Source organism: Corythoichthys intestinalis, chromosome 18 (assembly GCF_030265065.1).
Source record: "Corythoichthys intestinalis isolate RoL2023-P3 chromosome 18, ASM3026506v1, whole genome shotgun sequence".
NCBI lineage: Eukaryota > Metazoa > Chordata > Actinopteri > Syngnathiformes > Syngnathidae > Corythoichthys > Corythoichthys intestinalis.
In genome coordinates, this window is record NC_080412.1 from 40502469 (window position 1) to 40519288 (window position 16820).

At 39.5% G+C, this 16820-nt stretch overlaps 2 protein-coding genes across 3 annotated transcripts in view; one reads left to right on the forward strand and one right to left on the reverse strand.

Moving 5' to 3' along the window:
- stk32a (serine/threonine kinase 32A) overlaps positions 1–8385 on the reverse strand; it is a 136966-nt gene extending 128581 nt beyond the window's left edge. For both annotated transcript variants that reach the window (XM_057820517.1, XM_057820514.1), the window contains exon 1: positions 8273–8385. The gene's annotated coding sequence lies outside the window, so the exon portion shown is untranslated. The remainder of the gene's footprint in view (positions 1–8272) is intronic.
- Positions 8386–8509: 124 nt separating this feature from the next.
- Positions 8510–16820, forward strand: part of stk10 (serine/threonine kinase 10) — an 81130-nt gene continuing 72819 nt past the window's right edge. The window contains exon 1 of the mRNA XM_057820621.1: positions 8510–8962. Within this exon, the coding sequence (XP_057676604.1) occupies positions 8804–8962 (159 nt within the window). The 5' untranslated portion in view covers positions 8510–8803. The remainder of the gene's footprint in view (positions 8963–16820) is intronic.

Here is a 16820-nt window from a genome sequence, read left to right on the forward strand (position 1 = left end):
GCCTTTTTGGGTTTCAAAAGGTTCTCATTCACCGCGGATATTGGCCAAAACAAGTCCTACTACTGTGGGACCATTGGACCTATGAGGAAGTGAGTAAACATCGTATTTTGTATTAGGGCTGCAGCTATCGAATATTTTAGTAAACGAGTATTCGACTGAAAATTCTATCGATTAATCGAGTAATCGGATAAAACATTTTTTTGTAGGTCAGGAGCAATTATAAATATACACAAGAAAACAAGACATTTCATCTAATATTGAACCATTTCCAGTCAATCAGTCTTTATTTTCGATGTACATTGTTGAAAACAGCCAACAATTGCCTTTGAAAAGTGACCAAAAAACAAAAAAACTTTCTTACTGTTTTCACTCAAAAACAAAAATCTTATTTCTCACCTAAAAATTTCGTTTCGCTTGATAACACACTAGGGCTGCAGCTATCGATTATTATAGTAGTCGATTAATCGATGAACTAGTTAGTTCAAATTGTTGAGTAATCGGATAAACTTGAAAAAATTAAAATACATGAGCTGGGCCTCAAACGGGGAAAAAAAAAAAAAGGATCTACATATGTACAACAAAAGAACAATTGGCTAACTTACATAGCAAAAGTCCACTAGCTCAAATGCTATAAAATATACCGCTTTTTTTTTTTTTTTTTTTTTTTTAATCCAGGGAGCAGCTGGATTTGGCCATGTAAAATGAGGCAGACTAGAGGGCAGTGTATCCACCAAATCAATGAAACTAAATGCAAACACTTTCAAAAACAAACCATTACAACGGCACTTTAATTAGACGAATACTCGAAGCAGCAAAATTTAATTCGAACCTTTTTTTCCTAATCAAATACTCGAGTTAATCGATTAATCGTTGCAGCACTATTTTGTATTTTTTCAAATACTGGGTTCATGGCACACGTTTTAATATTGCATTTTGTGGCTGATTGTCCACCGAGAATGCCACTCGGCCGACGACCGGCGGCTTGTCACACTCCCCCTCGGTCCTTCGTGTGCCCGCCAGGAGAGTGCTATACTCGGCTTATTGCCCTCTTCGTGTGCCCGGTGTTCTGTCAAATTTTCAACCCCGTCAGAAATTGCAACTTTGTGTTGAAAATGGCCGCGAATACAGTGATTACAAAGTAAACACTACAAACTTTCTTAAAAATAAAGGACTATTTACTTACGTTTGATCATGGACGGACATGTAGAAAAGTACTCCGACACATCCTACCATGTTAGCTGCACAATAAAGCATTACTTTACGCCATATTTGTGTTGACCATGTGGCAGCTACACGCTCCTCCGACGTCGGCCGGTTAGTCCAGCTGCTTCCCAGGCAAACTAGCGGTCCTGCCAGCAGCAGGGGAACGAGTCCGACAAGCTGTGACTTACTCGACGCCAGGCGGGTTGCCGATCGGCGAAGAGAATTGACAACCCCGCCGCCGTTTGATACGATCCCGTGTGTTTTTGTGTGATTTTTCGCTTCGAAAGCCGAGAAAGACTTTGAAACATCACTCGGTTCGGGTTAGCATGTCGGCTAGCTGTCACACCTCCTGGTTTGTTTACGCTCTCCGAAACTGGGGCAGGAAAATGACATAAGCCAGATTAACTCCTGTGACATAAAATATAGTTTGGGAGGTGCAAGAAGTGGACAGTTTTGACCATTATGGAGTAATTTTTTTAATGTCGTACTGAATAAAGACATTTTGAATATTTCATATTCCATTTAGCACAAGACTGTTATTTGTACTGTTATTTGACCAAACCATTTACTTGGAAAAAAAAGAATATCCTGTAAAAATATTGGAGTAGAGACTGAAACAATGACATTTTGTGGCTCTCTTCATCGCATTTTCCTCATTCTGAATAATTTCCCCTTAATGGGCTGAATAGTAAAACAGATGAAACCATTCTCCTGCCGACGTCATCCTCCTGTTGGAGACGCTAGAGCCCTATTATGGTAGACGTGGCTAAACGGCAGATTAAGAGACTAATTTCTCGTCATCTGCGCTTTGCCAAATTGTTGTATATAGTCGAATTGTCTCAAAATATGATTCCAATTCACATAATAATGCTATTTAAGACTTTTTTTTATCCTATCGTAGGCACTTTAAAACTCCATGGTAATTCTGAGCTTTACTATATTGTTGTGAGAGGTTAGCATATATTCATTGTGGGTGTAAAGGTAATTAATTTTGAGATACAGTGGGGCAAATAAGTATTGAGTCAACCACCAATTGTGCAAGCTCTCCTACTTGAAAAGATTTAGAGAGGCCTGTAATTGTCAACATGGGTAAACATCAACCATGAGAGACAGAATGTGGGGGAAAAAACAGATAATCACATTGTTTGATTTTTAAAGAATTTATTTCAAAATTAGAGTGGAAAATAAGTATTTGGTCACCTACAAACAAGCAAGATTTCTGGCTGTCAAAGAGGTCTAACTTCTTCTAACGAGGTCTAATGAGGCTCCACTCGTTACCTGTATTAATGGCACCTGTTTTAACTCATTATCGGTATAAAAGACACCTGTCCACAACCTCAGTCAGTCACACTCCAAACTCCACTATGGCCAAGACCAAAGAGCTGTCGACGGACACCAGAGACAAAATTGTAGACCTGCACCAGGCTGGGAAGAATGAATCTGCAATAGGTAAAACGCTCGGTGTAAAGAAATCAACTGTAGGAGCAATTATTAGAAAATGGAAGACATAGAAGACCACTGATAATCTCCCTCGATCTGGAGCTCCATGCAAGATCTCACCCCGTGGCGTCAAAATGATAACAAGAATGGTGATGGTGATAGTGAATGACCTACAGAGAGCTGGGACCACGGTACAAAGGCTACTATCAGTAACACAATGCACCGCCAGGGACTCAAATCCTGCACTGCCAGACGTGTCCCCCTGCTGCAGAAAGTACATGTCCAGGCCCGTCTGCGGTTCGCTAGAGAGCATTTGGATGATCCAGAAGAGGACTGGGAGAATGTGTTATGGTCAGATGAAACCAAAATAGAACTTTTTGGTAGAAACACAGGTTCTTGTGTTTGGAGGAAAAAGAATACTGAATTGCATCCGAAGAACACCATACCCACTGTGAAGCATGGGGATGGAAACATTCTTTGGGGCTGTTTTTCTGCAAAGGGACCATGACGACTGATCTGTGTAATGGAAAGAATGAATGGTTCCATGTATCGAGAGATTTTAAGTGAAAATCTCCTTCCATCAACAAGGGCATTGAAAATGAGACGTGGCTGGGTCTTTCAGCATGACAATGATCCCAAACAAACAGCAGGGCAACAAAGGAGTGGCTTCGTAAGAAGCATTTCAAGGTCCTGGAGTGGCCTGGCCAGTCTCCAGATCTCAACCCCATAGAAAATCTGTGGAGGGAGTTGAAAGTCCATCTTGCCTAATGGCAGCCCCAAAACATCACTGCTCTAGAGGAGACCTGCATGGAGGAATGGGCCAAAACACCAGCAACAGTGTGTGAAAAGCTTGTGAAGAGTTTCAGAAAACGTTTGGCCTCCGTTATTGCCAACAAAGGGTATATGACAAAGTATTGAGATGAACTTTTGGTATTGACCAAATACTTATTTTCCACCATGATTTGCAAATAAATTCTTTAAAAATCAAACAATGTTATTTTCTGTTTTCCCCCCCCCCCCATATTCTGTCTCTCATGTTTGAGGTTTACCCATGTTGACAATTACAGGCCTCTCTAATATTTTTAAGTGGGAGAACTTCCACAATTAGAGGTTGACTAAATACTTATATGCCCCACTGTATAATTGCTAAAGTTAAATAAAGCTCATAAATGTTCAATACGATTGAGGTCAGGGGATCTCGAGGGCAAATTGAGTAAGTGTCATCCATTCCCCTGTTAGATTGTAATTCCATTAATGACGCTGTTAATCTAAAAGGAAAATTTCAAACTCAAATACATGGCGAAGAGTATAAGCAACAAAGCAACGTCTCCAGCTTTTGTATTGCATGTCATTGGTTCAACTAGTGACACCCACGTTGCTTACTAATTAGCAGAAAACTTCACCGGACAGGCCCCGACGACCTTGCCAAGAAATGTTCATTTAGCAATTAATCTGCAGGATAACCTTTGCATTCATTAAATGCAGAAAATTTGACATGCAAATCAGATATTAAATGGGCTTCATTCGTAAAGCCTTTTATTCACCTAACGAGGGATTTCAAATCCATTGCCTCATTTTTCAGAATAAGTGCAGTGTTCACATTTCCCTCTTCTTGGTAGATATTATGATATATTAGAAATTAAATAATGTGAGACATGTTAATGTCAGCTATGGAGTTACAGAAAATCATGTAGAATTCCTTTTAGCATTTTGGGTTAGTGGCACACAGCATCTCTTGTTATCAGAAGTGTATGTTTTACTAAATGTGGACTACGACATTAAGGAAGGAAAAACAAGGTAATTTGGTTAACCGCAGCAATATTAGTACTTTGGAGAGGCAAATAAACATTTGAATATGAATTTGAAGAGGCACAAATAGATGTTTTCAGCTCATATTGACAAGAATGAACAAAAAAACATTAAACCAAATTTTATTCGTTGGATTTTTTTCCTTCTGAAACCTAAATGTTTATTACTTTTAAATCATCTCACTGATGGGTGAAAGCAGGCTGGAATGGCTGGAACGCTGTTCCGGTAAAAGATTTGGGGCCGGTGTAAGTTGGACTCTCAATATTATACTAGTATATATCTACAATGGGGAGAACAAGTATTTGACACACTGCCAATGATTGGCAGTGTGTCAAATACTTGTTCTCCCCACTGTATCCTAGTATATCCAGGGGTGAAAGGGGGCCAGAACGGTCAGGGACGCAGTTCCTGTATAAGATTCAGGGCCAGAACACAGTTCCGGTATAAGATTCAGGGCCGGAATGCTGTTCCGGTACACGGTGCTTTGATTCCGAAAATGTGACTGTCTACAACTGTCAAAACACTATATATATATATATATATATATATATATATATATATATATATATATATATATATATATATATATAATTTAATGCTAAGCTGCCACACATGCATTTCATCTCCAAGAAGAAAACAATTTACCAACATCAGATTTGCATTCACAAGTGTTAACAACAAGCATAATGAAGTGCTCGTGTAGCGTAATCCGTTTCCACCATAATTTATTATTGATTTTATTCCACGGACGGCATGGAGGTTTCCCCAGCTGCCGCAGTTATCTGAGTCTGACGATAATGAGTCACGTCAATGTGCGAATGCACGCAGCAAAGCAAAACGCTTGGACTCATTTATCCGTTCAATTGGCTGACGTACTGACATGTGATCAGCACAGATAGTTAGCAATGATTGGTTAAAATGTGCATGTTTTCTGGAACAGATAAAAAAAAAAGAAAAAAGAAAAAAAAAAAGGTTGAATTGATGCGACAAAAAAAGGGCAATGCAACCTAAAATGGATCAAATCTTTAAGAGCAACGAAAGAGTTGAGGAGGCATATTTATCATATTTAGTTTTATTTGCTCTGATGGGGAGGTTCAGAATATCACAGCTGTCAATGTGCACTTTGGACTTATATTTGTTCATTTATGTTAGGCTACTTATTCATTTCCTTATGATAAAAAAAAAGTCAATGTTTGCACAATCTTCAAAATTTATTCCATTTCACTCTGCATAATATAAGTCATTTTTACTTATTTTTCTAAATGTATGTTACGTAAATTTTTATAATTAAAAAAAAAAAAAGTATATGTTTACCAGGGGTCGCGTTAACCGGAAATTTTCCGTCGTTGACCGTTTTTTTTAAAACGGTGACGGAAAAAACTGAAGTCCGTCAGTCATTTTGACAGGTTGCAATTCACACCCCAGACCACAGGGTGGCGAGTTAGCATATTAATTAGCTATTGTCTCTCTTAATGCATGACGTCGTTGGCTATTCTGTCAGAATATTGTAGTGTAACCGGGGTCTAGCGGCGGCACCGTGATTGACACATCAACGCGAGGTTCTTATTGGTGCACCCGGTGTGCCAGGGCGTCATCCAATTGATGGACAAGATTGCCGCCTGTGTATAGACCCCAATCACATGACGTCACAACTCCGCCCCCCTGACCGGAGCCGCCATATTGTGTGTCAGCCCGTCATGTTTATACATTACCGCTACGTACATGCCTCCTATTACGGCGTATTTTTCTGCTCGTTAATATTAATAATCAAAATGGCGAAGGCGTGTGTGGCGGTTGGTTGCTGTAACAGAGAAGATAGACGGAGAGACTTGAAGTTCTACCGTATTCTGAGAGACGCGAAGATGAGAGCGAGATGGACTGCTGTAATTCGCCAAGAAATCTGGGCACCAAACGATCACCACAGACTATGTAGTAGTCTTTTTATATCTGGTAAGATGCATTTAATATATATTTAGAAGATTTTGGGCTGACAACCACAATTAAGATCATTGTGTGACGTTGGTGATTGGGGTCTATATGGTTGCCTCCTTTTCTTTGGGGGCGGAGTTGTTGGCGGTAAGCAGAGTAAAAAGGGAGAAAAATACCACGACTTCCGTGTCTAATTTTTCGCCGCCAAGCAAGCATTACAATATTAATTAAAAATGAATGAAAACTAAATACTATTGAATATGTCATCATTATCATTTTAAAAATTTAAGTGACGGGTAAAAATAGACTATGACCGGATTTTTATGACCCTGTCAGTCAAAATGACAGACAACGAAAATGTCTAGCGCAACCTCTGATGTTTACATTAACTTCAATTTCACTATACAGTACATCCTATGGTCTTAAGTAGTTAAAATTGACATTTGGCATTTAGTATGTGAGGAAATGAGGGGAAAAAAAAAAAAATAGGAGATGGAGGTTGGGGTTATTGCTGTTTTTGTTAACTTTTATTTTGCAAATCATTGAAAAAATACAATTTTGAATGAAAATCAGTTTTTGTATTATAGAAATAACTGTGCTAAAACAGTTTTCTTTGCATTTCAGTAGTTTAGGAGGTTTGACCCCCCACCCCAAATGAAATAAATAAATAAAATTTCTGGCTCTGTGGCGACCTTCACGTCTGGAGTTCCGGTGTTGTGCCGAAAAATAGCCGCCCCGCTTGAAATGTCCCCCCTGACGGAAGCGCCCACATGTTACTCGTACAAACAGTTTTTTCTTACCAATAGAGGAAGTCGGACATCTGGGCATTTAATGACGTCACCAGCCACAACAAAGCGTCGCCATATTGACTATGGGGCAAAAGACGAGTCACAAGCAGTTGCTCTGTCGTGCATTGTAATACAAACGCGTTTAACTTTCATTTTATTTGCGGTCTTTTTTCCGTCGGAATGACTAAGGAGAAGAAAAGGGGAAACAAATGGCTGAGAGCAATTAATTGAGGAACAGTAAAAGAAGACGGTTCCGTGGACTATTTTCCGCCTGTGGGAACCTAAATCCATGCATTTCAGTAGTTTAACAGGTTTGACCCCCCCCCCCCCCCCCCCCCACACACACACACACACAAAATGAAAGAAAAAATAAATAAATTTCTGGCTCCATGGCGACCTTCACGTCGGAGAGTTCGGTGTTCTGGAACGGGTGTTCTGACCAATTTTGCAACCCATAAAAAATTGCTACCTTGCGGTTTTGCGCATGCGCGTAATGTTAAAAATGGCCGCCAATGCAGCGATTCCAAAGTAAACGCTAAAAAGCTTGTAGAACAAACTTTCTTTAATGAAAGGAATATTTACTTACGTTTGATCATGTAAAGACATGTACAAAAGTTCTCAAACAAATCTTACCATGTTAGCTGCACACAGCAACTGCACCACGCGCTCTCACTGTTAACGACTTCGCCGTGTCGTTAAGTATTAATTTACGCCATTTTCGTGTTACACATGTATGTTTTTGACGAATCTAGTTTAGTTAGCACCTTTGGATAACATTGAGAGTCCAATTGAATGTAAAAGAGGGATTTTTCAGCGCCAGAAAAGCTTTGGGAGCAAAATTTTATAAGGGAGAAAATTTTGACTGAACACTGGCAAGAAATTCTAGCCACTTTCACCCCTGACTATATCTTTAATGTTTATTAGGTTTCAGCCTGGTTTCTACAAGCACTTTGCTTGAGTTGAAGTAATGACCTCAATCTGCCACTAGAGACCGCTAAAGTACTGCCTTTACACCAATTCAAAGCTATGCTAACCTGTAGCATTTAGAACGTTGATTTATGCAGATTTTAATACTTTAAAACATTGCCATTCCTCTTACTTACATTATAAGTGTTCTGGTTTGCTATCCATCCATGTCGGGGCAAATAATGCAAGCAAGTGAACGAAAGTTGCTCCTCTTAGAAAGTCGCCATTAAAAATGAAAGCTACACACGCCACACCCGGAAATGAAGTGCCCTTTTACTTTCAGCTCGTTGAGTAGAACGACAATTTTCTAACAAAGAAACTACATTTCCCATGAGGTAATTGGGCGGAGTCTTGTGTGCGGTCGACGTAAGGTGGGGCGGCTCGTTCCGCTTGTTCAGAGGCAACAAGTTGGCAGCAAACAGTCGAGCTTCCCCGACTACTCCACGGGTTTTTAATCGCTGCAGGTGCCCAACACATGAATGGAACTTCATGGAGTTTTAAACTCACTACCCACAGAGCGCCGTGTCAACATGGACGGAGTGGAATAACAGTTTCATCGCTTAAAAGAAAAAAACGTGACTTTGTGACAAGTGTTTTTTTCCCCTTTGAACCCGCGCGCGTAAATAGGCACGTTTTCAACTTTTAATTGCTCATCACCTCATTGAAGAATGGCGCTGGCGAGATTCAGCAAAATTCTCCGTCTGCCCACTATTGAGAGTAAAAAGAAAGTCAAACAGTACGAGCACGTCCACCGAGATGTCAATCCAAGCGACCACTGGGATATTGTGGGCGAACTCGGCGATGGCGCGTTTGGAAAAGTCTTTAAGGTAACGTGTCAATCTGTCATGGCTTTCTGCAAACCTACACTTTTTCCTGATTTAACTCTTATAGTATTTAATTATCCCTTGACACCTGGCTTTTACCTCCTTGACGATCATGCATACCTCGTCTGAGGTCCAAACAGACCACTTTGTATCCTAGTCCTTCTAAAAAAAATAGCATATTGTCATAAAGTTAATTAGTTTCTGTAATTTACTGATAAACATTAGACTTTCATATATTTTAGATTCATTACACACAACTGAAGTAGTTTAAGCCTTTTATTGTTTTAATATTGATGATTTTGGCAAAAAAGTCAAGAAAACCCATAAATCCCTATCTAAAAAAAATTAGCATATTTCATCCGGCCAATACAAAAAAAGTGTTTTTTTAATTACAAAAAAGTCAACCTTCAATTAATTATATCAGCTATGTAGGGCTGCAGCTATCGAATATTTTAGTAATCGACTGAAAATTCTATCGATTAATCGAGTAATCGGGATAAACTTTTTTTTAGGTAAAGCGCATATATAAATATACATGAGAAAAGAAGACATTTCATCTAGTATTGAACCATTTTCAGTCAATCAATGTCTTAATTTTCGATGTAAATTGTTAAAAATAGCCAAAAATCGCATCTCAGATGTGACTAGAATTTAAAAAAAAAAGACTAATTCACTGCTTTCACACAAAAAACCTCTAGATCTTATAAAAATATATCTATATTCATAAGCGGAGTTTGAGGGGGGCCCCCACCCCCTGGTGTACGAAAAGTATCATAGCATGTAATTGACTTTCCTATATATATAAAAGTTGTAAAGCAAGATAACAAACAACACAAATGAATGAAATGAACAAAAAAAACATATAAGGAGGCCAATATTATTTTTCAAATGATTTTTTTCTTTGATTGAAATATTTTTTTAATGATTGAAGCAACTTTTTTGGGAATTGAATGATTTAGACACAAATATCCAAACCATAATATGGCCCAAGCACAAAAAGAATTGCTAAAAATGCATCGTTTTGAGTTTGGGAGTAGTCAGAGACGTCGGCTACTAATATTCACCAAACTTGGTCAGACTTTATTCAGATTGTAGATTTACAGTACCACAAAAATGAGGACTGTAACCTGTAACCGGATCAAAGTCCACATTTAGGACATTTAATTCAAATTTTCTAAATGCATGTACAGTAAAAATGCATATTTAAGTCAAATAACATAAGTCAAATGGCCACTTCTCATATTCACCATCCTTGTCCAGAACTTATTCATAATTGTAGATTTACAGTACCACAAAAAGGAGAATTGTAACTTGAACCAAGTTTGCCTTTGATTGTAGAGCTACCAAGCTTCTCCTGCAAGATCAAAGCTACAAACCTGTCAATAATGGTTAACATTAGGTACCAAACCCAACCTGGACTGTTTGGCCACACTGCTTAGCAGGACAGAGAGTTAAGGCCCAAGTACACCGCATGCGTGATCGTTGCGTTTGCGTTCCGGTTCAGTGTTGCCTGCGTGCCACGCAGTCCGTCAAAAACAGGCAAATCATACCGGCTGCTGCACGGCTGCGGTCCGCCAACCTCGTCCCCCCCCTCCCCCGTGAGCTCTCGCGTGATCGCGTGCGATAGTGTGCCATTTAAAACAACGAAAAACACACGGAGTCTATATTCATCAGAGAAGCAGAGAGAGAGCACATATTTTCTTTGCATTATATTTTAGTTAATCTGGAATTAAGAGACAGACATGACTGCATCATGATGAGATCGGGACAGAAAAACACACATAATAGGACACCTTGCAGCTTCCTTTTTTATATTGTCCTTATAGAAAGGATCTGCTGCATCATAAATTATTTTGTGGGTTTCCACCTCCATGATGAAGCGCTCATCATCCATCTTCGCTCGTGTTTAAACCGTGATTAGGCACCTGGGTTGTTACGTCCAGGCCCAGCTCCGCCCATTTTGCCGGATGCGTGTCCGGCAAAAATAGAAAATAGCCTATACCATCCGGCGGGCATGCGGCACGCCGGAGGTGGTACGCAGTCAAGCCGGAGCACTGACGCGGCCGGTATACGTTGAACAATAGGATATAATGGGAACGGATTGGCTCCGGCGCTATTTTTTGCCGGAGTCGGAACGCAAACGCAACGATCACGCATGCGGTGTACTTGGGCCTTTAGAGGCTGTGGCGCTCTGCGAGCATGAAGCAGAAAACACATAAATATATTTTTTAAATTAAAAACCCGATCCTTTTCACCAGATTCCGATCCTCTGAAAATTTGCGCGGTCGGCCCGATTTCCGATCACGTGATCAGATCGTGACGTCTCTAGTATGTATGTAGCTATCTGATTTTCCGGTGACTCAAATTAGGACTATAGCGCCTCCGAAGTAGTTTTAAAATCACCAAGATTGAGCTTCCTCGAAATTCCGGAGAACATGCTCTTCCTCTTAAACGCCAGAAACGGGTGTTGCTCTATGGTTACCATTAGGAGTATTCAAATTCACCATTTTGACAGGATTTTTCCCCTCAAATGCAAGGCAGTCGGAAAAATTGATTATTAAAAAAGGACTTGCGCCACATAACTTTTTCCACTACAATAGGCTAAACCTTCAGACATCTTATTTTCCTTTTGACACGTTCGTTAAGGTTTTCGTGTTTACTAATGTTTCCAAAACAAACAAGACTAACAAGTTTCACTGATGTTTCTAGAAACAGCAGTTGCACGCACAGCAGGTGTAGCACATTTTTCAAATCAACCGCCCATCCCTTTTTTGGAATCCAGAATAAATCCAGCTGCAATGATGTTAAAGGCTCCCTTGTATCCAAACCTTATGAGCAGGGCCGGCAAATTTGGCTCAGGTTTTAAACTGTATGTTTGTCCAACTAGTTTTCCTTCTGTACAAGTTGCTAGTGTCTGAGCACCACCCATTTGAGTACAGTGGATGTCTTTGATATTTTAGGGGGAGGTGTTGAAAGAGCAGTACTATACAGCAGTTTTAGAGAGAATCAAGAAAAAAATACACTATGGTTTTGCTAACCTACAATGTCTGCTGTTGTGCCTTAAAAATTATGCCATAGTTGCTGAAGAGACCCGAGGAATTTGCTTTGCATAAGTGTCCTGAAAGATAACAGTTCAAAACCAGCAGTTGTCAAATGGAGAAGGGAGGCATGGGATAGCCAACAGAGTCTCTGGCAAGCTTACGGGAATATTAGCTGCTATGTACAGTGAGGAAAATAAGTATTTGAACACCGTGTGATTTTGCAATTTTGACATTTTCGTGGTAGGTGCTTGTCCACTTTGAGAGACAATCTAAAAAAAATTCACAAATCACATTGTATGATTTTTTTTTAACAATTTCTTTGTATTATACTGTTGCAAATAAGTATTTGAACACCTAAGAAAATCAAAGTCAATATTTGGTACAGTAACCTCAGGGATTTTGCACCACTACTCCACACAGATCTTCTCTAGATCAATCAGGTTTCTGGACTGTCGCTGAGAAACAAGGAGTTTGATCTTTCTCCAAAGACCGTTAACGCGATCATTTTGACAACCTTTTTTTTAAATTTGAAAAAGAAAAGTCAAAATTAATATGTGTAATAATTAGGGCTGTCAAAATTATCGCGTTAACGCGCGGTAATTTATTTTTGTAATTAATCACGTTAAAATATTTGACGCAATTAACGCACATGTCCCGCTCAGACAGTATTCTACCTTTTGGTAAGTTTTACAGCCAGTCTTTTTGTGCTGTCCAACAGCGAACTCTTGTGGTCGCTTTGCGACATGGTTTATTTTTTTCTTGCCAGTTCAATATGGCTGCACGACGTCTCGGGCTGACGCCTAAGTTGTAATGTTGTGCTTATATGATCCTTGGACAAGATTTGTCCGTAAGTATGGTTGTTGTACAGAATGTACATATTATGTTAGTAAGCGAAATGTTCTATTTTTTGTATGAGACGCTTTTTGTTTATGTTTAGTGAACCTGTATAGCGTGCTAAGCTAACGTTGTTGCTAATGCAATGCTTGTGTACTTTTTTTTTTGTAGTTTTACGACGGTCTAAAGAGGACAATGGTTTGAGGCCATTTTATCAATAAATCAGATGAAAAAAGAAGTCTGATTATTAAGGCGTCGTTCACTAGCTGTCTAGCTTTGGAAAAAGTAGACGCTTCGGAGTGAGGACAGCATAGACAGATTTAAATGACAGTAGAGTGAAATGCCCACTACAGTCCTTATGTACCGTATGTTGAATGTATATATATCCATCTTGTGTCTTATCTTTCCATTCCAACAATTTATTTTACAGAATATATATATTATTTACAGAAAAATATGGCATATTTTATAGATGGTTTGGATTGCGATTAATTGCGATTAATAACGATTAATTAATTTTTAAGCTGTAATTAACTTGATTAAGAAATTTAATCGTTTGACAGCCCTAGTTTTAATATAAAATTTCTAAAACTTGCAATAACATTTTTCTTTTAAGAACTACAAGTCTTTCTATCCATGGATCACTTTAACAGAATGTTAATAATGTTAATGCCATCTTGTTGATTTATTGTTATAATAAACAAATACAGTCCTTATGTGCCGTATGTTGAATGTATATATCCGTCTTGTGTCTTATCTTTCCATTCCAACAATAATTTACAGAAAAATATGGCATATTTTATAGGTGGTTTGAATTGCGATTAATTGCGATTAATTACGATTAATTAATTTTTAAGCTGTAATTAACTCGATTAAAAATTTTAATTGTTTGACAGCCCCAGTAATAATAAGTGATCTGATATTTATAACCCTTGCTAAATCCTGTTTGTGTTTCTCATGGAACCTGCAGATGTTGAGTTACATCCATCATTTTTTTTTTTCAAAAAGAATTGTCAAAATTCTGAATTAGTCTCAAAATCATGAAATTTTAGCTGTATCAAATGTGACACGTTTGGCAATGAAGGGTTAAAAAGTCCACCTCCACTCCCCTTATTCAGGGGAATAAGGGGAGTGCAGGTGGACTTTTTAAAAGCGACTAACAGGTCTTTGAGGCTCACAATTCTAGCTAATAGACAGGTGTTCAAATACTTATTTGCATCAGTGTAATACAAATAAATTGTTAAAAAAATCATACACCTTTTAATTAACATGGGACACATTTATCAATGTCCAATGGAGAAAGACAATAGAGCAAATTTAGACTTGGGACCTATGCCCATTGTACTCCCTTGCATCCTTCCAAGCAAACTTGCATTCCTGGGAAAGAGGCATGGGTGTCAAGTGAAGGCGCAAATGTTTCCGCTGACTAATTAATGAGCCACGTGCCGCTTAGCCCATTGCCCTGCTGCTGCTGCTCAAGTGTTTCCATAAACACATGCAGCCTGTGTAAAGTTACGCCGCAAACCCCCATTGTGACGATGATGCCTCCGAGGGTCCGCCATGTAAAATTGTACTAAAACGTCACGTTCATCTGAAGCGGACTTTTCGTTAGCTTTCATTTGTCTGATATCGTCCCTTTCAGTAAATGTTGATCATGTCTAATCAAATGAAAGTGAAACAAACTTGATTGTCATCAGTGCAAGGGTGTGGACACTTCCTCTTGCAAACAAAAAAAAAAGTTTCTATGGTATACTTCTGCTCATTTTAGAATTTTGCAAACTTGTACAGCACTCTACTGTGTGCGATGGTCCCCTGGTGAGGTCATCATACTGTGTTTAATCTCAGGAGCCAGCTGGGTCCGTGGCAAGTGATAAGAAACTGCTTGCTGGGTGTGGGCTAATCATGTGGGGAGTCCCCTCATTTTATATTGTTTCCGGCACTTTTTAAAGCTTTCGAACTATTTGTGGTCTCTGGGCTCTAAGTGGAGGTCCGTGAAAGTTTTATGGAACTGATTTGACTTAATGGACTCTTTGCACGAAACTCTGTGACATCACTATTCCTAAAAGTTGAGGTGCTCACTCTTTTCCGGTTCTGAGCCCTCCTACTGCTGCCAATCATTTTTCTCGAGTTTCCAGCCATGTTTGAACCTTAATAAAGATTGTTTTTTATTGTTACAAGTAGGGTTGTTCCGATCATGTTTTTTTGCTCCGGATCCGATCCCGATCATTTTAGTTTGCGTATCTGCCGATCCCGATATTTCCCGATCCGATTGCTTTTTTTTTGCTCCCGATTCAATTCCAATCATTCCCGATAATTTTTCCCGATCATATACATTTTGGCAATGCATTAAGAAAAAAATGAATAAAACTCGGACGAATATATACATTCAACATACAGTACATAAGTACTGTATTTGTTTATTATGACAATAAATCCTCAAGATGACATTTACATTATTAACATTCTTTCTGTGAGAGGGATCCACGGATAGAAAGACTTGTGACTTTGTATATTGTGACTAAATATTGCCATCTAGTGTATTTGTTGAGCTTTCAGTAAATAATACTGCAGCCATTCAACCCAAATGCATGATGGGAAGTGGAACCATGACTGTGCGTAGTGCTACCAATTGATATATCTTCTCTGCGTTGGGAAATAACAGTGTTTCCCACAAATGAATGAGACTGTGGCGGCCCGCCACAGTCTCGTTTGGGCCCGCCACAGTCTCGTTTGCCCCCCCCCGCCGAATAAAAAAAAGAAGATAATAATCAGATGCGTCAGTCAGCTGATTACACAGCTGTAGCCCACTCCACTCTACTACCCGCGAGAGCGCGCGCGGGTAGTAGAGTAGCATTTTAGAGTAGTATTTTATTTATTTAAGAGGCGCAAGGGGAACGAGTAGGAAGAATGGGAGAACGAGCGAGATAGCGAGAGATAGCGGTCGCATGTCTTAGCAGCACGCTGTTATTTTGTTATTGTTTTTCTGTATTATTGTTACCACAATCAAGTGGGTAAGCAAATACAGACTTCTCTCCTTCTTCCCCATATCCGGGGCATTACAATAGTTTGGATCGGACTTTTCGGCGAAAGTGAGCGGTGGACGGCCGTCTTGGACGTAAAGCAAACTTTGAGTGAACTTGCGCGGAGAGGTGGGGCCCAAAATAAAGCCTTGCTCTATTTTCAGAGCGTTGGTCACAGTAAAATATTTATTAGTTCAAGCAGAGTAAAATGATGCATATTCACGGTACAAGAACGTCGTTTCCGTGTCCATCGATTGGTAAGAAAAGGCTGTTTGTACGAGTGACGTGTGGGCGCTCCCGTCAGGGGGGACATTTCGCGTGGAGTGGCTATTTTTCGGCAAAACACCAGCGCGCCAACTTCAGACAAATTACGGCTGACGAAACTTTGATAAATGCACCCCCCCCACCCCCCCACGCCCCCCACCCAAATTCCGGGAGCTCTGGGACACTCGAAAAATGTCTCTCATACCTCTCCTTGCTAAGTTAATGGTACCTCGATGTGCGTTTGTGTGGAAATTTAGTTCCCGAACAACGGGGAAAAAACTATTCACCTTCTCACCGAATCAAGTAAAACTCTTTACACGGCTATTAGAATTCCCCCAGTCCTGTAAATGGGTCAGTTGACAGAAGGACTGTTATTGTTGTGGTAATGTAGTACTTACGAGGGTCAAATAAAAAGGAAAGAGGAGGACTACGACGGCGGTCTGAAACCCGCGGCTCTCGGGCTGCATGCGGCTCTTTAGCGATGCTTTTTTTATTTTTATTTTATTTTTTATTTTTTTTAATGGAAAAAGATGGGGGAGGGAAATATATTTTTTGTTTTAATAGGATTTCTAGGAGGACAAACATGACACAAACATTCTTTCAATTCATTAATATTGTAATGAAGTTAAACTTGTGGTGGCATCGTACAACAGAGTAGTCACGTGGTGCACTATAGGATCCACTGCAGGGAAAATAAACATT